The sequence below is a fragment of the Dromiciops gliroides genome, chromosome 2, assembly GCF_019393635.1.
Source record: "Dromiciops gliroides isolate mDroGli1 chromosome 2, mDroGli1.pri, whole genome shotgun sequence".
NCBI lineage: Eukaryota > Metazoa > Chordata > Mammalia > Microbiotheria > Microbiotheriidae > Dromiciops > Dromiciops gliroides.
This window is the reverse complement of record NC_057862.1, coordinates 227,343,810-227,368,291: the sequence shown is the minus strand read 5'-3', so window position 1 is coordinate 227,368,291 and position 24,482 is coordinate 227,343,810. Positions and strand designations below refer to the sequence as shown.

General features: G+C 36.2%; 1 protein-coding gene across 1 annotated transcript in view; it reads right to left on the bottom strand.

Annotated features, from left to right (window-relative positions):
- Positions 1-2,380: 2,380 nt before the first annotated feature.
- The window catches only part of LOC122738616 (60S ribosomal protein L31-like), a 69,342-nt gene continuing 47,240 nt past the window's right edge, over positions 2,381-24,482 (bottom strand). Inside the window, exon 2 of the mRNA XM_043980607.1 lies at positions 2,381-2,831. Within this exon, the coding sequence (XP_043836542.1) occupies positions 2,430-2,831 (402 nt within the window). The 3' untranslated portion in view covers positions 2,381-2,429. The remainder of the gene's footprint in view (positions 2,832-24,482) is intronic.

Below are 24,482 nucleotides of genomic sequence, written 5' to 3'. Positions count from 1 at the left end.
TTGATAATATTACAAACCCATTTGAATATTTGAGAAGAAAGAAATATCTCTCCTATGTTTGATATGTACTCCTTTGGATACTAACTTTTTTTTTTAGAAGAGGCTCTATTAATACCTTCTGGGGAGATCATAAACATCAGCCATACCTGATTTTATTTAAGTGATCTTTTCCTCTAAAACCTCAGGAAGGAGGCTTTAATGATCCAGGTGGAGAGAGACAGAGAGAGAGAGAGAAAGAGAGAGAGAGAGAGAGAGAGAGAGAGAGAGAGAGAGAGAGAGAGAGAGAGAGAAACAGAGAGAGACAGAGAGACAGAGAGAGAGACAGAGAGACAGAGAGACACAGAGAGACAGAGAGACACAGAGAGAGAGAGAGAAACAGAGAGACACAGAGAGAGAGAGAGACAGAGAGACACAGAGAGAGAGAGAGACAGAGAGACAGAGATGGAGAGAAACAGAGACAGACAGACAGACACACACACCACACACGCACGCACACACACACAGAAGAAGAGAGAAATAGACAATCTTTTCTCTATGAGGTTGTGCTTCCTGCAAGACTGAAGTCCTTCTAAGCCCAGACTTAGGGCCCATTTGTGGGAACAGGTGCCTTGCTTGTGTTATAGCTGATATTATTTATTACTGTTGTTGTTTTTACCTAAATGACTGCAAGAGAAGCAGAATAGTGGAATGAAAAGCACAAAATTTAGAATCTGGGGGTTCTAGAAGAGTCTGGGGCTATAGTCTCTCTTCTAACAACCTAACTGTATGACACTGGCAAAATGCTGGGTAAGCCTAAAAGGACTATGTAAATGTCAGCTATTATTATTAGAGAAAGGCAGCATAGAGTGGTGGATAACAAACCAATCTCAAAGCCAGGAAGATCCAACTTCAACTCCTGCGTCTGACATGTACTGGCTATATGATCTTAGGTAAATCACTTAACTTCTTGGTATTCTAGGCAATATTCTTAGAACATTCCAGGGAAAGTGTCAACATGCATTGGTATAGAGTTTCCTTACCTTGGAGTTTCTCATACTAATGACATTATAAGTCTGATCCTTATCCTATTTTTAGGCAAGTCCTACTTCCTCTCTAGGTCTTAATATCTGTATCCATAAAATGAATAGATGACTTAGTTGCCAAAGACTGTTAAAGTCTTAACATTTTAAGATTCTACTAAAATTTTTTTTTAAGTGACTTGCCCAGGGTCACACAGCTAGTAAGCATCAAGTGTCTGAGGCCAGGTTTGAACACAGGTCCTCCTGACTCCAGGGCTGGTGCTCTATCCACTGTGCTACCTAGCTGTCCCTACTAAAATGTTTTAAACCTAATTTAAAAATCCTAATTCAGGTTATATGTACAGCAATATTAACAAATATTTAGATATAATGTCCTTATTAATGTCTCTGACTCAAGTTTCTCTTCCACTCCAATTCATCCTTCATACAGGTGCTAAAGTGATTTTCCTATAGATTTTTCTAGGTTAGACCATGTCAATTTCCTATTCAACAAACTTCAAGGGCTCCCTATTGCCTCTATGATTAAAAATCAATTCTTTTTGACTGTTAAAACCTTCTACCACCTTGGCCCCAAATTACCTCTCAGATCCCATTATATTTATCCCCCTTCTCACACTCTGTTGTTGTTTTTCAGTTGTTTTCAGTTGCGTCTGACTCTTTGTGATTCTATTTGGGGTTTTCTTAGCAAAGATACTATAGTGGTTTGCCATTTCTGAGCCAAACAGGGTAAAGTGACTTTCCCAGGGTCATATGAGTCATCCTGACTCCAGTACTAGCTCTCTATACAGTGAATCCCCTAGCTGCTCTTCCTGTACTCTACATTCCAGTAAAGTTGGTCTTGGTGATTCTTACATATGACTTCATATTTTAAAATCTCTTCACCCAGGGGCAGCTAGGTGGTGCAGTGGATAGAGCACCGACCCTGGATTCAGGAGGACCCGAGTTCAGATCCGGACTCAGACACTTTACACACTTACTAGCTGTGTGACCCTAGGCAAGTCACTTAACCCCAATTGCCTCACCAAAAAAAGAAAAAACATCTCTTCACCTCTGAATTTGCTGTTCTCCCTTGAGTGAAATGTTTTCCTGCCTCCCTTCTGCCTCTTATGGTCCCTTATTTTCTTTAAAACTCAGCTCAAGGGGCAGCTAGGTGCCACAGTGGATAGAGCACCATGCCCCAAATGCCTCACACACCAAAACCCCCCCCACAAAAAACCACAAAAGAAAAGAAAAAAACTCAGCTCAAGTGCCATTTCCCCCACGAAGCCTTTCTTGGTTCACCCACTTCCTAGTGTTCCTACCTTCAATTACCCTAATCATCATGCACCTATGTGTTTGTATTCACATTATTTTGCATATACTTTTTTTTAGCAGCTGACATTTTATAATTTTATTTAAACTAAGTTCAATTTAGTTTTCATCCACATTGACTGTCTGTAAGCTTTTGAAAGTGGTGACAGGCACATAAGTAACCAAGGTAGACAACTTGTTTGGTGAATCTTCATCCTCATTGCATTTCCTGGACAAGTGCTCCGGGATACGGTACGGAACATTCCTTATTCCTTTGGCCCAAACAGCTTTGTTGAGTCTGGTGTCAATGTGTACATCTGGAATTCCCATTTCTTTCATGGCAAATTTGCGGATTTCCTTGAGAGCCCAAGGAGCTCGCTTTTTAAAGCCTCCTCCATGAATCTGCTTGTGAATGTTGATGGTGTATTCTCTGGTCACCACCTTATTGATGGCAGAGCACCCCTTCTTTTTCTTGTCACCTTTCCTTGCGGGAGCCAGCCTACTCAGAACCAGGTTAGAAAGCTATTTTGCATATACTTGTATATACTTATTTGTGTCTGTTGTCTTCTCTGGAGAATATAAGCTTCCTAAGGACAGACATCTTTGTCTTTTTGTCTCTGTATACCCAGTACCTAGTCCAGTGTTTGGTGCGTGGTACATGCTTAATAAAGGCTTGTTGATCAATTAATGTATGTGTATATCTGTGTCTGTATCTGAGTATGTATATGTATATGTATTTATATGTATGTGTGTATAAATATAGATATATAGATTAAAAATCTTAATCTCTGATTAATTTTTTAGCTTTTAGCTAATTTTTACACTGCTTAGATTGAGCCTGGAGGGAAAAAAGTGATTAACTAACCTCTCTACTATTGGTTTATATGGGTCTGATTATTCATTTTCTCCTGATTTAACAGACCTTGGCATAGAACAGTATTGAAAGAACAAAACATTTCATCTGAACAGGAATGACTAACAAAGCAACAGAAAACAATCTCTGCCACACATCCCAAACATTTACAGTTTCTCTTGCTAAAAGTGAGGCAAACTATTTTACAATTTGGACACTAGTGAGGCAACACAGAGAAATATTTTTCTTTGAATATTCCTAATAATTACTTACAATTTTCTGTTATATGAAACATACTAAAAGTGATAAGGTGCACACTTTAGTGATGTTGTCTTCATATACATTCAGTCAAATTCAGTAAACATATTGTCTAGAATTTCTGAGGTACAAAAAGTAAAAGTCACTGAACCCTCATTGACCTGCAAACCACCCCCCAAAAAACAAAAAACAAAATAGTAGGTCAGATTCTCCAGAGCAAAACTAGGTAGCTCCATTTCCTTTCAGGTTTCTACCTTTACCATTTTGGGGTAATGGGGTTTCTTTCTAATGCTATTGACTTGATTGTATTGTTTTCCCAATAACACCTATATACTGATATACACATATATGTATATGTATACATGTATGAATGCAAGTAGGTGTATATGTAGATACATATGCATGCCTATATGTTTGTGCATATACAGGCATGTTTTATACATATAGATATGTATGTACATAATATACATGTATATAACTATTATATACCTATTTGAATTATACATATACAATATTTACATAGACAGATATAGATATCAATTAAAACAGAAAGAAGTCTAAAAATATCCCACACTAAACTGGTGGTATGCTTTACCCTGTATTATTTAGGCCCTAGAAAAGAATATGCTCAAACTCCAGATAAAAAGGCTTGTCTGCATTATATCTCAGAGATGATCAGCAGTTGGTGCGATTGACTGGTCCCTGATTCACAGGGGTGGTTCCCTTCCATGATGGCTGTTGAAGCATGCCTGGAAGCAGAAGTGGAGTAGTGTTATGCCTAAAGCTATTGGGTTCTGGGTCCTTGACAAAGTACTTTGGGTTCCAAGAAGAGTTGGTGGTCAAGCTGGTAGCAGTGGATTGACTCACCCAACACATGCTTTCTCCTCTCTCTTCCTCATGGTGTCCTGTTTCAACTAAGTGGGCTTCCCTATTCTATGGATGACAGTTGGTAGGAATGACTGCCCCTTTTCCACAGGGCTTGCTTTCCTGGGTAATAACTGTAAGCCCAGTGGTCTGAACTGAGCTTCTAAAGAAGATATGAATCATCAAATGCAGAAATTGAGACCTGAAGTCAGGGGGCGGGGGATCAGCATCTTCTCTGTAACTTTCCTCGGGCCCCAAGAAGTTAGGTCACTTGTATATGGTCACATCACCAGTATGTGTCAGATATGGGAACTGAACTCAGTTCTTCCTGGCTCTGAGGTCAGCTTTCCATCCATGATCCGTCTCCAGCCCCTTCAATTGACATGTGAGAAAACCAAGGCCCAGATAGGTTAAATGACTGTCCCAAGTTAACACATGTAGAAAGTGGCAGGGCTATCTAAATGTTAAACTAAGGCACTGTGCCTCCAAATCCTGTGTTCTTCTCAATGTTCCAGGCTGCTATTTAGAGGGTGTATATTATGTCCTGATTTGCCGAAGGGTCCTTGGAGGATGAAAGCATTTGATTCATGTAAGCATCAGAACACACGATCCAGTGAATGAGCTATTCTCTAGGGTTCAGCTGCTCAATCATGTGATATGAATGTTTCCTTGGGTACTAGGGCAAATGATGCCCATTTAGTAAATTATTTTAATTACTCAGTAGGCCATTGACTCCCTCAAAGCATTAAAAACACCTCAGAGAAGTGAGCAATTTTTTCCCAATAGGGAGAAATTTAGTCACTAGAGGATAACTTATAAAGTATTGGTGGTTAAGTACTGCTACAGAGACCATATTTGTGTATTTATAGAAAGGAAAAAAAAGATTTACAAGTTACATGGGTCTACTTGTTTTCATTCACTTATTTATTTCTTTAATTTTTAATTTATGAAATAACACAAGCATTTCCATAACATAGTAGAATAAAAAAAGATGATTGTACATGCAACTGCAAATCTGTTGTGTATAACTTGCTAGTCCTTTTAAATGTATAATAGAGTTATCATGTAACTTTCATTTTTCCCCCTTTTTTTGCTTCCCTCCCCCTTCCCCTAGAGATAGCTACCATTAGATACAAATATGTGTGTGCATATATATATATATATATATATATATATAAAATCATTCTATACACACTTCTATTTATCATTTCTTTCTCTGGATGCTGATAGTGTCTTCCTTCATAGGTCATTTCTTGTCAATTTGGGTATTTATAATAGTCAAAGTGAGTTAGTTGCTCAAAGTTGTCCTTAAAACAATATTGCCATTACTATATCATAGACATAGAACATTAGATGCCTAAAGAGACTTTATGGATCATTCTAGCCCAGTCCCCTCATTTTACAAATGAAGAAACTGAGTCACACAGAGGGGAGACATCTTGCCCAAGTTCACATAGTTATTAGCATGAGATATGTGACTACATCCATGGTCTGTCTGATGCCTAGCTCAGTGTTATTCTTTGCTATTATTCCATACTTCTTTTCTAGTCCAGCAGAAAGAACACTAGAGAGGGAACAAGGAAATATTAGGTTCTCTTCATGACTTTGCCCCTTGAAATTCCATTTAAAGAGATTTGACCTATTTATTAGAAATCAAAGCACTATAGACTGGTCCCATTATTTAAATACGAATTACTGAATAGATTCTTTTATGAGTTCTCTCTGTCTCTGCCTCTGTCTCCCTGCCCCGCCCCCAAATATGGTAAAGTGAAGGTAAAGTAGCTTTGAGAATTGGAGGGAAATGTAGGAAAGATCTACTCTACTTGCTTCTCACCATTTTACAGATGATGAAAAAGAGGACCAGAAAGGTTAAGTTATTTAACCAAAGAAAATAGCACAGGTCATAGGTATGTAACACTCATCCTGAGTTCCTGTCTTAATTCATCTAAAGTTAGAATCGATACTGTTGATCCAGAGCTCCTGCTTTCCCCAAAGACACCCTTTAGAAAGCCAACCAAGGGGAGAAATCAGTTTATGAGGTTGAATAAATCCCTAGCCAATGCAATGAGAGTGCTACTAGCACTTTTCTATCTGGAAAATACCATCTGGTGCTAGCCCTAACCAGTTTTAACCGGCTTGGAAGAGGAGATTGTTAAATTTTCAGCATTAACACTTTGAAAAAAATAATAGCCACAAATCAAGGATTTATTTATTGTTTTGATGATTTTCTAGACTTATGAAAGTGATGGAAAAATGTTAATAATACGTATTAAACTAAAAGATATCTCATGTGTACATCCCGCCTACCCCCAGAGCACAGTTGTTAAATATTTACCAGCAGTCCCTTGTTTTGTTCTATAAACATTGCTAGAGGCTAGTAGGAATGAAATGGACTTCATGACTGTAGACTAAATAATAAAAATAAAAATAAAAATAATAATAATACAATAATGACGGCCACCATCATTATCATAATCATCATCTGGCATTTATGTAGCAGTTACGTGGCACAGTGGATAGAGCACTGGGCATAGAGTCAGAAAGACCTGAGTTCAAATCTGACCTCAGACATTTACTAGCTATGTGACTTTGGGCAAGTCACTTAACCCTATTTGCCTCCGTGTCTTTTTAAGATGAGATTGCAAAGGAAATTGCAAACCAGCACAGTATCTTTGCCAAGAAAACTCCAAATGGTGTCATGAAAAGTCAGACATGATGACTGAATGACAAAAAATAGCTCTTCTTTCCTCTTCATTAGGTAGTTCATTAAATCTGCCCTGCTTCTCTTTAGCCTTTTAGTTTATATTTTTTTAATTTTCTGTGCCTTTTTCTAAAAATATATTTTTTACTTTGTTTTCTTAATTTTCCTCCTTGTCTATTTTATTCTTTTATTCATGGTTCTTATACTTATTTATTCTTTCTTTAGTCTCTGTATTCTTTGTGGGAATAAAGCTTCTAAAATACTTATTTTGAATTCCTCTTTCAAAGCTATTTCTAGATTATTGCCTTGTAGCACTTACCTCTTCTCTCTTTTTCTGTTTTTGTCTCACTCTAAGAAGTATAGATTCCTGAAGGAGATAGAGAGGTGTTAGAAGCATTGTAGAAATTTTTCTGTATCCCTGATTCTTTGATCCATTGATACTCCCTGTTTTCCCCATGTTCATTTTTTCCATTTTTGCCATAAAATAACCCCTCTGGGTCCATGCCTGCTTACCCTTCTAGATTTTAGTTATTTCCAGGAGTTTTGATTCCCCTTCCCCTTAGACAGCGTGCTCTTCCAAGGGACACAACAATCAGAGATAGGGGTCTCTCTGAATTCCAAAATCCTTGCAATTTATACTTATTTAAGGTCCCTATCTCTCATTACAGGATATCCATCTTTCTCTATGGGAATGTTCTTCAATGGGACCTCATCCCACCACTGAATTAAGATTCCTCTCCTTTCCCCCCATTTTAGTCCTTTTTCTTTGCCACCCATTTTCCCATAGCGCCTCTTTTTCCTGAGAAACTCATACAGTAGTCATTTTCCCTTCATTGTTTACCATTGACCAAATCAGGGAACATCACACATTTCCCTTTTTTTTCTTCTTCTTCTTTTTTTTTTCCTCTTTTATAAGCTCTCTATTTCTTAATTGCGTTCCACATGAAACATTGATTTTCCTGTAGGCAAGATGTTGTGAGTTTTAGTATGTGGTTTTTTAGGACTGTTCCACTGCCATTATTTCTATTTAAGTTCTTCTTTCACCCTTGTCTCCTGTCCCTTTAGTATTATTTTGTTTTTATTGTCTTTTTTAACTCCATAGTTTTCTTTCTAGTTTTTTCTTTTTTTCCACTAGGGTAATTTCTTGTGCAAATAATGAATCAAATACCCCTTTTTTATTGTATGTCCATCTTTTTTTTAGGCTTAGGTTTGCTTGGTATACGTCCTTTGGTTTGATCTTGAGGTCCTGTGTTCTTCAGAACATAATAATCCATTCTTTTTGTGATTTCTGGTGGGTGCAGAATAATCTTGTGTTATTTCAATTTCTTTTCCTTTATACTTGAAATTCTTTCTCCTGGTCACTTATAGAATTTGTTGTTTGTTATAATAATTGTTCAATTTAACAACTATGTATTTTGCATTTTTTTTAAAATCTGGAAGCAACCTGGATTCTTTTTCTTCTTCTTCTTCTTCTTCTTCTTCTTCTTCTTCTTCTTCTTCTTCTTCTTCTTCTTCTTCTTCTTCTTCTTCTTCTTCTTCTTCTTCTTCTTCCTCTTCTTCTTCTTCTTCTTCTTCTTCTTCTTCTTCTTCTTCTTCTTCTTCTTCTTCTTCTTCTTCTTCTTCTTCTTCTTCTTCTTCTTCTTCTTCTTCTTCTTCTTCTTCTTCTTCGTGAGGAAATTGGGATTAAGTGACTTTCCCAGGGTCACACAGCCAGTAAGTGTTAAGTGTCTGAGGCCGGTGCTCTATCCACTGCACCACCTAGCTGCCCCAACCTGGATTCTTCTGATTAGCTTTTTTATGTGTTCAGATGTTTTGGACAGTTAAAAAGAGAGTCCCCCTGCCATATTACTTTTTATTTTGGATGAGATAGAATGAATGGCATAGAGTAAGCTGTCATGAATGTATTACAATATGAATTACAGTTCTTATTACATTACTTTCTTCTCCCTCCTCCCTAACCTACCCCTCTTCTAAACTTCCCTATTTCTATCAGAGGTAAGTTGATCCTTCAAGTCTTAACTCTTCCTCAAACAACATGTCTAATCAATTTCTAAATCTTGTCATTTTCACCTCTACAACATTTCTTTATTTTCTTTCTTCCTCTTTCATTCTTTTAGAGTTAAGAGTTGAGAATGACTCCTACATTGCAATATCAGTAATTAAAAGGACAATGATCTGCTCTATAGAAATAGGGAAAATAGGAGGGGTCAGTTTAGAGAGACAAAATGAGTTTTGTCTTATACATATTGAGTAAGAGATGACTATGGGACATCTTCAGATCAAGCAGATATTTAGACATAAGCAATTGGAGCTCAAGAGGAAAATGAGGACTGAGTAGATAGATTAGGGAATTGTCTAAGTAGAGATGCTATTTGAAAATATGAGAAATGATTAGGTTACTAGGCAAGAGAAGAGAGAGAGGGGAGAGAAGGGTTCAGTTGAGAACCTTGGAGTACAGTAGCCATGAAACATGGGACATGGATCACAATATCTCAAAGAGGACTAAGAAGGATTGGTCAGAAAGGTAGCACATCTTTATTACATTCCCTTTAAGGGTTTGGGACCACAAAAATGTTTTAAAATTTATTTTTAAACTATCATTCTAACCTTTGTCTAACATTGCATGTCAGGTTAAAGTAATGAAACATCAAATTCAAATAAGTCAGACATATGCCAGTATTTTATTACATTATTGTATTTATATTATTATATTATGATTATATTATATTGTATTACATTATTTATTTATATAAATTTTAGTTATGAGAACTCAAAAAATTTGAAAGTCCTTAAAGTAGGAATAGTTGTAAGGTCTGTAAGTTGTTCAACCAGAAATATTCTCCTTGCTTTTCCTCTGTTTACTTATAGAGTGATTCTTATCAACTAAATTTTAGTGGAAACAATTCCACCTTTCACTGGTCAAAAAAATGAGTCTTCAAGTTACAGATAGCAATCATTTTCCACATATTAAATATTTCACTGCACCTTTGTATGCCATTTTGATCCCACTGTACATTCTTCTCAATATCTCTCATTAAATATAGTTGTAATAGTTATAATTCAAATGATCAATTACTGTGGTTAACAAATGGTTTATTAGAATATTAACCGTCATTAAGTCAAAGGCTTAATTATTAACTGCTTCTGATAACCAATTTCTCAAGGTTTATGTACTTAAGTAATCAATTTAAATAATGACATCTATGGGGTTTTTTCAGTTGAAAAATAAAATTTGGAAGGGTTTAGGGAGAAATGTCTAATATTCTTTGACATCCTAGGCACATAATAACTTATCAATATGTAACAGTTCCCTATTTAAGGTCCTGAAATATTTATGTTCTCCAAAAAAAGCTTGGCGGTCAACAAACAATATTTTAAATAGCAAAATATGTTAGTCTACTGTGGATTGAATAAAGTCAGGAATAAACTGATTGCTTATTCTTTTCTAAATTATTATTTGTCAAAGATGATTAATTGACAAAAATCACTTTAGAATGATTGGTGGATCCACTTTACCACTTTCATAAAACAATTTGTAATGTCTGTCCTGCTCAGTAAGGGAAGTTTTACCTCTTACCTTGGTTTTGGTTTTCACTAAAGTAAAGAACAAAAAAGCATTTATTAAAGTCAGATTATATGCAAAACATTGTGGAACTATGCTCAGAGGGCTATAAAGCTGTGCATACCCTTTGAACCAACAATACTACTACTTGGTCTGTATCCCAAAGAAATCAAAGAAAAAGGAAAAGGACCTATATGCACACTCTGAGGGGGGAATATTGAGATCCTCCACTAGTATTATTTTATTCTCTTTCCTCCTATAACTCATTTAACTTTTCCTTTAACAATTTGGATGCTATGTATTTATTGCATATCTTTCATCAAGATGGAGTTCCCCTGCTTACATCTTTTACTTAGGTCTATCTTTACTTTTCCTTTGTCTGAGATCATGATTGCTCGAGATAAAAGTAGAAAAAGAAAGTCAATGATTTCAAGGAGTTCTTCTTGTAATGGGGGAGACAACACATAGAAATTTTCAGCTTTAGGGGCAGCTAGGTGGCACAGTGGATAGAGCACTGGCCCTGGAGTCAGGAGGACCTGAGTTCAAATCCGGCCTCAGACACTTAACATTTACTAGCTGTGTCACCTTGGGCAAGTCACTTAACCCTCATTGCCCAACAACAACAACAACAACAACAAAACAAACAAAAAAAGAAAATTTCAGCTTTGGGTCAGATGGAAAAGCCTCATAGTCCTTAGGGTGTAGTGACAAAGCAGATGGAAATTAAAAAAAAAATGTTATCTCCATCAATAAAACTGCATCATTTTCTGATTCTGAATTATTTGATATTGCTAAGGAATTTAATTTAAATTAAATTTTCTTTTATTCACTTAACCAAAATTTATTTTTTTCTCCCTTCACCACTGGTGAAAAAAAAAAGAAAAACAGAAAACAAAACAAAACAAAGCTCTTATAACAAATATACAGTAAAAAAAAAAAGCAATTGCCTGTTTATATTTCCACAGGCATTGATTTCCTCCATGTAGTACCTGGGCTGAAAAGAAGGTTTGTATTGTAAAGGACATTGTTATTGCTCAAACACTTGGGTTTTGGGTCCAGGACTGTTTCCAACTCTGTTCTGAGGGTAGGTGGTGGTGGTGATGGTTTAACTAACCTAGCATAAGCTACCATCTACCTCTCTTCTAGGATACATTGCTGCTTCAGCTACAGTGAAATCTTCAGAGAGCTTATGTTCTATGTGAGGATACAACATGTATAATATATATATGTATAAGTATATTAAAATATATGTATATATGAAAATGTCTACAAAGTTAATGCAAGATATATTTTGGGGGCAATAGCACCTAGAGTATTAACTTAGATTCCTTTTATAATAAATTCAATTTAATAATTCAACATTTATTAAACATCTATAATGTGAAAGGTGGGCAGTGGATTATAGTCAGTAGAGAACTAACATTGTAGCTAGGCAAACCTGGGTTCAAGTCCTGCCTCTGATACTGACTGAATGACCTGCGAGAAGTTACTTAGCCTCTCAATACTCTAGGAAGCTCTGTGAGATGATAAATTGCAGAAGAGTCAGACTCGCATTGTTAGAAAGAGTTCCTCAATGAGAACTCACTATACCGATGAAGTAATAAATCCATTTCCTCTCTTTATCCTTATATGCACAGCATTGTGCTAAGTGAGAAAAATTAAAATGAGAGTCCTTTCCCTCAAGACATTGACACTCTTATCAGGGAGTCATGACATGGGCATCAATAACTTAATACAAACTATATAAGAAGTAAATGCAAGGTAATTTCTGAAGGAGTCAGTAGGAAGGAGAGTAAAGTCCTAACAACTGACTTTTTTTTTTATTACTTCAGTTGAAGTGTAATAGATTCTACTCCAGCCCCTTATTGTAACTCTGTGTGTGTGTGTGTGTGTGTGTGTGTGTGTGTCTTTCAAGTGTATTTCCTATAAACAACATACTGTTGGATCGTGGTTTCTAATCCATTCTGCTCTCTGCTTCTCTTTCATGGATGAGTTCATCCCATTCAAATTAACACTAATTATTCCAACTGTGCATTTCTCTCTATCCTATTTTCTTTTGTTTATCCTTCTCTCTATTTTTTCCCCTCTCCATTCTCAAAAGTCTGTTTTGCTTCTGATCACTGCTTCCTTCAATCTGTCCTCCCTTTTATCACTGTCCCCTTTTCTCTTATCCCCTTGTATTCCTACTTCCACTTGGGTAAGATAGATCTTTATACCTGACTGATTGTTGGACAAATATACAGACACATAGACCTAGACACATACACATACATAAACACACACACACACACACACACACATTCTTCCCTTTTTTAACAAGTTCTATTAAAAGTGAGGTTCAAGCATGGCCTGCCCCAAAATTTCCCTTTCAACATTAAATACTCTTTCTTGCATACTTCCTTTATGTGAGAAAATTTCCCCATTCTACCTTTATCTTCTACCTTCTCCCAGTGCATTCCTCTTTCTCAGTCATCCTTTTTTTTTTTTTTTTTTTTTTTTTTTTTTTTTTTTTTTTAGTGAGGCAATTGGGGTTAAGTGACTTGCCCAGGGTCACACAGCTAGTAAGTGTTAAGTGTCTGAGGCCGGATTTGAACTCAGGTACTCCTGAATCCAGGGCCGGTGCTTTATCCACTGCGCCACCTAGCCGCCCCACAGTCATCCTTTTTGTAAATCATCCCAACATAATCAACTTAGTCCTGTGTCCTCTGACTATGTAGAGTACCTTTAACTGTGCTAATTATGATAAAATTTTTAGGAATTACACACAGTTTCCCACATAAAAATATAAAGTCTAACCTTATCGAATCCCTTATGATTTCTCTTTTATGTGCTTCTTTTGAATCTTTTTTTTAAATCAAATTTTCTATATATCGTTGGTCTTTTCATCAAAAATACTTTGAAATCCTTTATTTCATTAAATATCCATTTTCCCCCGAAGGATTTTACTCAGTTTTCCTAAATAGGTTGTTTTTGGTTGTAATTCTAGCTCCTTTTCCTTCCAGAATATCATATTCCATGTCCTTTGCTCCTTTAAAGTCATAGCTGCTAAATCTTGTATAATGCTGACTGTGTCTCTCCATGCTATTTGGATAATTTCTTTCTGGCTGCTTGAGGTATTTTCTCTTTGACTAGGGAGTTCTGGAATTTGGCTATAATATTCCTGGGAATATTCTTTCAGGAAGTAACTGGTGGATTGTTTTCAATGTCTATTTTACTCTTTGGTTCTAAGAAATTGGGCCAAATTTTCTTAATTTCTTGAAATATGGTATCCAAATACCAACCCTTTTTTTCTTTGTTTCTTTATGGCTTTCAGGCACTCCAATACTTTTTTAAAAATTAAAAAAATGTTTACTCTTATTATATATATATATATATATATATATATATATATATATATATATTTATTTATTTTTGGGTGAGGCAATGAGGGTTAAATGACTTGCCCAGGATCACACAGTTAATAATTGTGTCAAAGTGTCTGAGGCTGGATTTGAACTCAGCTCCTCCTGAATCCAGGGCTGGTGTTCTATCCACTGTGCCACCTAGCTGCCTCTACTCCAATACTTTAAAAATGTTCTCTCCTACAGTTATTTTTCATTTTACTTGTTTTTGTTATGAAATATTTCCCACTTCTATTTTCTCACTCTTTTGAATTTATTTTTCTTGAAATGTCATGGAGTCATTACCTCCCATTGGTTTAATTCTGCTTTTTAAGGAGTTCTTTCCTTCAGTAAGATTTTCATATCTCTTTTTTGATTTGACTAATTCTGCTTTTCAGGTATTTTCATCAGTGAAGTTTTGGACCTTTTTTTCCATTTGCCCAATTCTGCTTTTAAAGTGTTATTTTCTGTAGTGCTTATTCTATTCCACTATCTCAGCTCCTCTCCTGGAAGTTTTCTTCGAAATATTTTTGATGAGTTTTTATGGCCATATCTGTTTATAGATATAAACCATTCTGTGATGATGGAGGGAGTACCTAATTGAAATGAATCTTAAAGTACTCAAAAATGCTTTTTTCTACCAACCTCTTATAATATATTTTGTTTCTGATGTTACATCATGTCTTCTCTGATCCTTGTTTTAAAGACTAGTCATCAATTGTAACCCAGAAATTTGGACAATGATATATAATTAGTGAATTACTGGAGAAATTACTATTGTAATTTGATAGTGTTTATATACTTTAAAAAAAATCCCTTACTCAGAGGGAGAGCAAGATCATTTTTGCAGTGAATATATGAATGAATTTATTAGGCAGGGAAGCAAAAAATCAATAAGTATTTATTTCATTTTTTGGTCTTTATTTAAAATTTATTTTTATTTGCAGATCCCCTTCACTTTCTTCTCTCTCCCCCACTGAGAAAGCAAGAAAATAAAACCCCTATTACAACATGTGTAGTCAAGCAAAACAAATTCCTGAATTGGCCATATTAAAAAAAAAAGTTAATTTGTACTCTATGTCCTATTAACTTTCTCTCAAGAGGTAGATTGTGTGTTTTCTTATGAGTGCTTTGGTATTGTGGTTGGTCATTGTATTGAACAGAATTACAAATTTTTTAAAGTTCTGCAAACATTTATTAAGGGTTTATTATGTGTCAGGATTTGTGCTAAGCAATGGACATACAAAAAAAAAATTCCTTCACTCAAGGAGTTAAAAGTCTTTATGGGAATAAAACATGCATTACATATAGACATATATACATGTGGATATATATGACTCTTTACAAAATAAATATATAAAATAATACAAAATAAGGATAAGATGCACACTCATACACATATATATGTGCATACATATGTATATATACATACATAAGCTATATAAATACATATACACATACACAAATGCACATATACATAAATACACATGTGTATATGGATACATGTACACACATGTATATTTGTGTACATATATTATATATATGTATACATGTATATTTATGGAAGGAAAGAGTCAATGAACAGGTGGAAAGATCAGAAAACTCCTCAAATGGGGGTAATTTTTAAGGTGAGCCTCGATATAAGCTAGGGATTAATTCTATAAAGTGGAGGTGAAAGAGCACATCTACATTACAGACTTTAGGGACAGCCTGGGTAAAGAAGGAAGACTAGGTGTCATATATGAGAAACAGCAAGAAGATCAGTTTGACTAGACTCAAGGAGGGAGAAAGAAATTGTGTTGAGTAGAAATTTTGTCCACTATATTGTGTAATTTAAAATTCTAAATGTGGGTTCTAATCTGTTCCCCCAGTTTTGGGGGAAACTGACTAAAATGATCATTTAAAATGAGTTTAGGTTTTTAAGGGTTTATTGAAAGATAGAAAGAGAAAAATTGAGAACAGAATTCCTACAGCCTGGCAATCCTATCTTTCCTCAATTTCCCTGTGAAGTCCTCTGGAATCTTTCTCTGCTCCACCAGGTGAAGTCAGGAACAAAAAGAGATAGAGCTCCCTGTGCAGGCTCTCCCCTCCCAGAAATGGGAGGTTCTTCAAGCTGGTTGGTTGACTGGGCCAGAAGTTCAGAGTTTCTTAGCTTCTGAGAACCATGCTTTCTTAAGTACTCTCAAGTACCAGCCAGATGTGCTTAGCATCCAGTCAACTAATAATCCAGTTAAATCAGCCAGTAATCCACTCAGGTGGGCTCCCAATATCTGCCAAATCTCATCTGTCACATTCCATTATCTTGACAATATGAATTGTAAGAAAAAATTAAAAGCTCTGTGGGTAGTATAGAGTGGGAGCAGTAATTTCCTATGAGAAGGATGGAAAGGAAAAGTACCAAAGAAATTATTAGGAGTGTGGGGGAACTGGAGATAAGACATTCCAAAGGGAGACAAATAAATAAATGAATAAAATGATAGGTGAACTCCACCTTCCCCCCATCCCCATCCACAGTTGAGTGAATCCTTTGCTTTTCTAACATTTGTTGCTTGAAAAATAAAATTCAAATTCCCAACCTCCAAGTTGCCAAAATGAATAATAATAATTATAGGAAGGACTGCTACATAATGGTCATTTTAATTACCATGTTTTTCTCTTCTGTGATATAATTAGTTGCTTTTTTTTTCTTTTTTGGAAAGTCTTGAAGGAGAGTCTTTTGCAGCTGGCTTTATATCTTGTGTATTCTAATGAGTATAATTATATCTTCCATGCAGCAATGTCCAAGAGTCAGTGAAAGTAACCATAGTTAGACACTGAAAAATTTGCATTGTGAAAAGGAACTGGATGACATGTTTTGTAAAGGCATTTCTGAAGAAGGCTTCTCCTGTCTGGGGACTGAGTCTGTTGGGGGGAAATCAAAACTTAAACCTTTTTTACCACTGGGTATAACAACTGGGGCTTTGTTTGTGTTCTGTTATAAAGTGCAGCACTTTCTCTGCAGAATTTCTGGTTAAACTCTAATGATCATACCCTGAATAGCTATTAAGCAGAAGATTCTGCTGTCTTCCACAAAGACTGCCTATCTTTCTTTGGCTTCAAGAGTTTATGGATGGTTTCAGAATTGGTCTACACTGTGGACATTCAAATAGCAATTGACAGGACCCCAGACAGACATATTGGACGACAATGAAAAAATTTCCTTATCATAGGTTTTACCATAGAGAACAAAAAGTGACCCACACTACTAAGTGACAAGCCAATTATGCAAGGCATCATAATGTTCTGTCTGATCTCAGTCTCCCTAATTAGGCTTCCTTGTGATGTTGAGGGTTACCATACTCTACTCTAGGCATTGTAACACAGAGTCTATTTGATCCATATCTAATACTTAATCAATCAACAAGCATTTATTAAATGCTTGATAGGTACCAGGCACTGTGCTAGGCTCTGAGAATACAAAGACACCCCCCCCCAACTTCTCAGACAATAAGTACAGAAAATGCCCTGTGGCAGCAGCCATAGTTGAGCAGGATAGTTAAACATTGCATTATAAAAACCCCAAATGGTACCCCTTAGTACTTTAAATTTCTGTCTTTTAATTTGGATTATTCTTTTGTCCTTCTGTTAAAGGTAATTTTACAGCCTTTAGAGGGTAACCACTTATTGTTTTGCGAAGGTCATGAGACAAAATCCCAACCCGAAATGGGGGTGTATGTGGGAGAAGCAGAACAATGGTGCCATTGTTCCAGGTAGTCCTTTATACCTCATAATATATTGGGATTTTTTAAATGAATAAGATGGTCCAGGTTTCTGTAAAGGAAGGGTAGAAGTTAATATCACCATTAGACCATTGGGGCTACTGCAACAAAGCAAGGATCAGTGGCTTGGCTAGTGAGATGCAGTCATGTGATTGTGAGGTCAAATCCTTTGGAAATCACTTCCATGCAATATGCAATAAAAGCTTCTTTACTCTTAGGTTTCTTGTTTCTTTGGTGTTTTTTTTTTTCCCTTTCTTTTAATCCTTCCAGAAAAAATAGTTATATATATATATATATACATATATATATATATATGTATATATATATGTATATATATATGTATATATATATATATATATATATATATATATAGATAGAGAGAGAGAGAGAGAGAGAGAGAGAGAGAGAGAGAGAGAGAGAGAGAGAGAGAGAGAGAGAGAATAGTCCTTGCATAGCAAGGGTTCAATTACTTAGAGCATTCATTGTTCTGTACTTGTGTTATGGGGAAATGATAGGGGTTTGGGGTAGGAGTTCTTAGGAATTCCTCTTTAAAGAATTACACTCTCTTGCACACAAATCCAATTAGAATAAAATAATAGTTTATTTAGGGGCTAGGGAAAGGAAACCAAGAGAGAAATCCTTGGACTTCTCATGGGGAAAAGGCATGGCACAGAGGCAAGGCTCCCTGAAATACCTTTCTCCTCAAGCAGTAGACAGACAGATACTTTTATAGAGGACCGATGGTGGTCCCATGGGGTGATCATCTGACTGTGGAAAGTTCCCTTATTGGGGGAGGACCATCCCCTACTGGTGGTAGCTGGGGGAAATTGGGTGAGGGGAAGCTCTGGATCTCTCAAGCCAGCAGCCACACCTAATCTTATCTCCTCGAGGGGTGTGGGGGGGGACTGGAATGAAGGGCGGTGGTTCTGGAGCTAACCTCAGTCCAGATCCGGTGCCACTTATCTCTTTAGATGTGTCTGTCCTTTGGTTTAGTTTTTCTAGGAGAAGGTTCTTTGATTTATTTACCCCAGAAAACTTCTGAGGTACCCAGTGGCCCCATAACAACCTGCATATTATTTACTTCCAAGAAAATAGCTCAATGCTGCAGGACTTGGGTGCTTTGGAATGTTGAAATAATTCCTTTATTGGTTGCTGAACAGGAGAAGCTGATGACTCTGTGGATCTTTAAAAAGGAGTAATTCTCTCTGCCCTTTGCTTTTTTCTTTTCCCATCTGCCAAACATAGCAAGAATCTTCTAGCCTCTCCTTGTAAAGTTTGGAGAATTCAGAGTCAGTATTGGAGAATTTCCCCCAACCCAGGGGAAATATCAAACTCTAAACACATGTTAACTCAAGCTCATGTGTGGGATAAGTCTGAACTTGGGTCTTGGGTTGCTACTTTTGTTTTCTTTCTTGAGTAGAGGTGACCAAATAGTAATTTTGAGATAGATATATCACCCTGTGTGTTTGAGAAATCCAGAAATTGTGAGTCACTGGGTCAGAGCTGACTGGCAACAGGCTGAGTTTCTGCATTGATAAGAATGACCACTGGAAAGGTAAGAATCTCAAACTCTGGCTGGGCTTTCCAGAACATAGGAACCTGTAGGGAATTATTTGAGCAATTTAGAACCAGGGTGAAATATAAAAAAATAAAAGTATCAATCTCCTGGGAGAGTATAATAGTAAATGATGTTATTATTTGTTTGTTTATTTGCTGATGTACACTTGTGTGTCTTTTGTGTTAAGCAATTCTTTGGCATGATAGCTGTCCTATACCTGATCTACTCTGTAAATTGACTACCTTTCTGCTACCCTCTTGGAGGAGAACCTAGCCATAAGCCAGACCTAAACTTTAAGTAGCTTTCCCTAGGACTCCAGGTTGGTGGAGAACCAAACAATGAGAGAAAAGAACATAATAAAAGAGTGGAGAAAGAGAAAACACAGAGGTCAAACCTCTTGAACCCTGGTTGTGGTGTTTATTGTTAAACTTTAATCTTCCCAAAACATAAACTAAAGATTTTGTTTCCACATGAATGTCTGCTATTTTAAGTTATAGAAAAAGAAGTTTCCAGAATTAGAAAATGAAGATCTTTTTAAAAATATATTTTTTAAATATACGTTTTTATAAGATATTGAGTTCTAAACTTTTCTCCCTCCCGCCTTTCCCTCACCCCTCCCCTAGACAGCAAGCAATCTGATATAGGCTATTCATGCACAATCATGTTAAACATATAGAAAATAAAGATCTTAAAAAAAATTAAATGAATATTTTTGATGTTATGGGGATAGTTTCCACATAAAGACCTTTCTCAGGGGTATGCTGGTAAATGTTCAACAACAGTCTCTGAAAAAAGAATGTATGTATGATATACTTTTAAGTTTAATCTCCATTTTAATATTTTATTTACTGGTTTTTGAGGTACAAATTCTTACACTGAAAATTTAATGTTTGATTCTTAGGAGCTAGTTCTAGCTGGCTACAACCCACCCTTGGCTTTACTTTATCCTGGATATTCTCTCTCTATACTTTTTTCTCTCAGTGATCTCATTGGCTCCTTGGAATTCAATTGTCATCTCTATGCAGATGACTACAAGATCTATAATTAGTCTTGTGACTCTTCTTGGAAAGAAGAGGCTATTTTATGCAGTGGAAATGCCATTGCCTTAAATCAGAGGATTTGGGTTCAAATCACATTTCTAGCACTACCTACCCATGTGCCTAGGACACTACCTAGGTTAAGTCTCATTTATAAAATGAGTGACCTGGACTAGGTGACCTCAGAGATCTCTTACAGCTCAAGATGTATGATCCTATGATCCTGAGCCCATGCCTTCCATTTTGGTGATGACCAGCCTTGCCCATTGGACATTTCCACCTAGATGTCCATTATGCATCTTACCTTCAACATGTCCTAAACAGAGCTCATTATTTTTCCTCTGAAATACTCTAATTTTTCTTAATTTTCCTATTTTTGTGAAGTTACTACCATCTTTACAGTCACCCAGGTTTGCAACATTGTTGTCATCCTTTACTCATCTCTCTCTCTCCTTGTCCCTATACAATCACTTGTATAGTCTTATTGATTCTACCTCCCTCCGTAATATCTCTCACATTTGTCCCCTTCACTTAAATAGCCACCACTCTTGTTTAGGCCACCCACATGGACAACTATATTATCTTCCTAATTAGTCTCTTTAGCTCCAATCTCTTCTCCTCTCCAATTTATCTTTCTCATGGATTCCAGATTGGCACAGTGCCTGGAATATAGTAGATGTTTAATAAATGTTTATTGACTGACCCAATGGAATGGAAGCTTTGTCAGAATAGGAAATATTTCATTTTGGTCTGTGTATCTCTAGTGTTTATCACAAAGCAAGGCACATAGTAAGTGCTTAGCAAATGTTTAAGTGAATGAATGAGTGCTACTAAGTGCCCAGCATTCTTCTAGATAGATATTATAAGGCATAAGTATGCCTGATATTTATATAGCACCAAGGGTGTGCTGGTTGCGGTTGAAACTAGAAGGGCTCATTGTTAAAATTTTAGTGTGAGCATTTACATCTTGAAAATTGACAAATACTATTAAGCAGGGTTTGATTTTTTGTTCTTTTGCTTGTCTAGACTTAAGAAAGTGATAGAGAAAATGGTAATAATACAGATTAAACTTTTCCCCTCCAGAGATCCAGTTATTAAACATTTATGACTATATCCCTTTATAAGACTTTGAAATATACAATGAACTTTACATAGATTTTCTTGTTTGATCCTTAGACCAACATTGTTAGATAATTAATATAGGTTTATTATTCCCATTCTACAGAGGAGGAAGCTGAGGCTCATAGAAACGAAATAATTTGCTCAGTCTCACTTCATGGTTGCTTACCTGCAGCTTCTGCTAGATAGAATCAACAAAATAAAGTATATAGGTATTGTTCAAAGCTAGAAATTTCAGGAAAGACATGTGCTGTCCTCCCCCCATACCTACTTCTCTTGTGAAAGGACAGAGAAATGTAGGACATACAATATAGTTTCCAGCTGCTGTTAAATTCATGACATCCAGTAACATTTGTTATTAAATGAAAGACTCAAGAGTTCTGAATAGATAGATAGATGATGGATGGATAGATAGGTAGATGACAGATAAATGATAGATGGTAGATATAAGAATAGATAGATGATAGCTAGGTAGGTTATAGCTGATAGATATACTAGATAGATGATAGATGGGTAGAAAGATGATAGATAACAGATATAGTATATGAATGATAGATATGTAGATTATCAGTTGGTAGATGGTAGATGACAGATAAATGAATACACAGGTAATGGATGGATCAAGAAGTAGATATAGATACTGGATACAGTAGATAAATGATCAATAATTGGATGATAAATGGATAGAAAGATGATATATAATAGGTATAGTAGATTGATGATAGATAGATGGCAGATTGGTAGATGATAGATATAATAGGTGACATATAAATACATAGATGATAGGTAAATGATAGACAGAGAATTAATTGTTACTCTGGGCTAGGTCCTGTTAATCTAGATCTCAGCTCCTTATCATGGCATAGTGAATGAGCTTGGGACCCAATGCAGACAGATGTTCAGCCAATACTTTTTCTTGCACCGTCCTATCATTGACTTAAACCTTTAATTTTGTCTTACTATGCCTAGTTTATTACTTGTGAAGTAGGAGCAATGGAACAAAGGCAGTCCCCGGCAAGGAGAGCCTATTCTCATTCTGTCCTGGCTGCTTTGACCTTGAGATCTTCAGTGTCTCTTTCTAGGGGCCAAGAAATATGTCTTATAATCTCTGTCTGTGCTCAGCTTTTCTCTCCTTGACTTGACAATCACCATTATAGTGTTAGATGGGAAATATAAATCTAACTGCTGGTTACAATTAAATCACAGAGTTTGGAGATGATTTACTCTTTGGCTGTCCCTCACACCTGAAATGCTTTCATTTTACCCACCCATTTTACAAATGAAGAAACTGAGGGGCACAACTTAAGCAATTTGCTTATGGACATATAACTAGCTACTAGCCATGTCTGGATTCAAATCCAAATGTTTTTTGATTCCTAATTGCTTTCATTAAAGTCCCCAGTATCATTAGGGGATATACCTTTGTCCAGTAGCTCAATTGTTTAATGTCTTTATACTCACTCGACCAAGATGTGACTTGACTAATGATAGGTAGTTTAAAGACGAGTAGGACAAGTTAGCTTTCTTCTTTTCATTGGCTTTTCAATCTACCTGACAAATAGAGAGACTGGCCTAAGGACTACAGACAGCCTCAGAAGTCCAGTGTGCCAACTAAATGAATCAATCAGCCCTAGACTATACAATGTTCCATGGAGTGTCATGGCAATAAAAGCAACTCCCCTACTAATAGTGGAGACAAAATATGCTCAGCTGTATTCTTTCTCTATGGACACTCTTACCAATGGTGGGGAGACAATACAAAGAAGAAGAAAATGGACTAGGTTGGAATCAATGTGAGTCCTGATTTTGCTACTAACTGGCAGTGTGATCTTGGATAACTCATTTAATCTCATCAGAATTTTACAAGGAACATCAATTTTCTCATGAATAGAGAGAAAGATGTTCTCTAAGCTCCACATCAGCTCTGACTTTTTTTTATTCTACTGAAGTGATAATAGAATTCCTGAAATAACTTACTCCATTATATAATATTTAAATCTGTGGTCTACTGATACTAGTGTTGACCCAGAACAAAACTGTGAAAGAGATTTGTCTTTAGAGTCTCTTTTGTCCATTCCTATTTGATTCCTGCTCTATCTCCTTTTCCCTCTCTTTTGAGTACCCTGTCCTTAGCTGTGGCCCAATGTTGTCATATTGCATTTATTCATCTCAATCAATACATACTCTCTGCACCTTTTCCTATTTACCGCCCTATAAAGCTCACCTGTCATATTTCTTTCTAGCAGGGAGCACCTGGTTAGGGTTATTGTGATAAATTGATTTAAGCAGGGTTTTGGGCTTTTTGGGGGAGGAGGGGGGAATCTGGATCCCATGATTTCATTGCTGTAGGGAAATCCCAATGTGGGAAATCATTCTATTAATGCAGAACAACAGCTGACCTATAAGTTAGAACAGTCTTAGGGGCATGGAAAGATTAAGTGACTTGCTCATGTCCACAACAGCTACTGTGTGTCAGAGGTGGGATGGCTATCTTCCTTACATGAAGGATGGCTTTCTAATATACCAGACTGCCTCTCTTAAACTTTAATATTAATGAACAATTAATGGGTTTATGTGTTCCTCCTTCCATGCAATATTTGAATTTTTAGTAAGAGTGCCTTCAATGACTGAGTAATGTGATTCCCCTAGACATCATGATAGGACATACAGATCTTTTTGAACAAGCAGAGCTTCTGGTGTCTTTAAATAACAGTAGAAAATACCTGCCTATTGTGGCTGGGTCAGGCCTAGGTATAAATGATGATGTTTGGTCGGTGAATAAAAGTGATTTTTATGGGCTACTGTTATTCTCCTTGCTTTATCACAATTTTAAAAAAAGAATCATCTTCAAGTACACCAAACTAACTGGTTAAATTTCTCCATTACATTTACATAGCTCTTTAGGGTTTACAAAGCACTTTTCATAACAACTGGAAAATGAAAGTATTTGCTCCATTTTATAGATGGGGAAACTGAAGTTCAGAGATTAAATGATTTATCCATGTTCATGTAGCTATCAAGTGTCACAGCAGGACTTTGAACCTAGGTATTGTAATTCTAGGACCAGCATTCTTTCCACTATT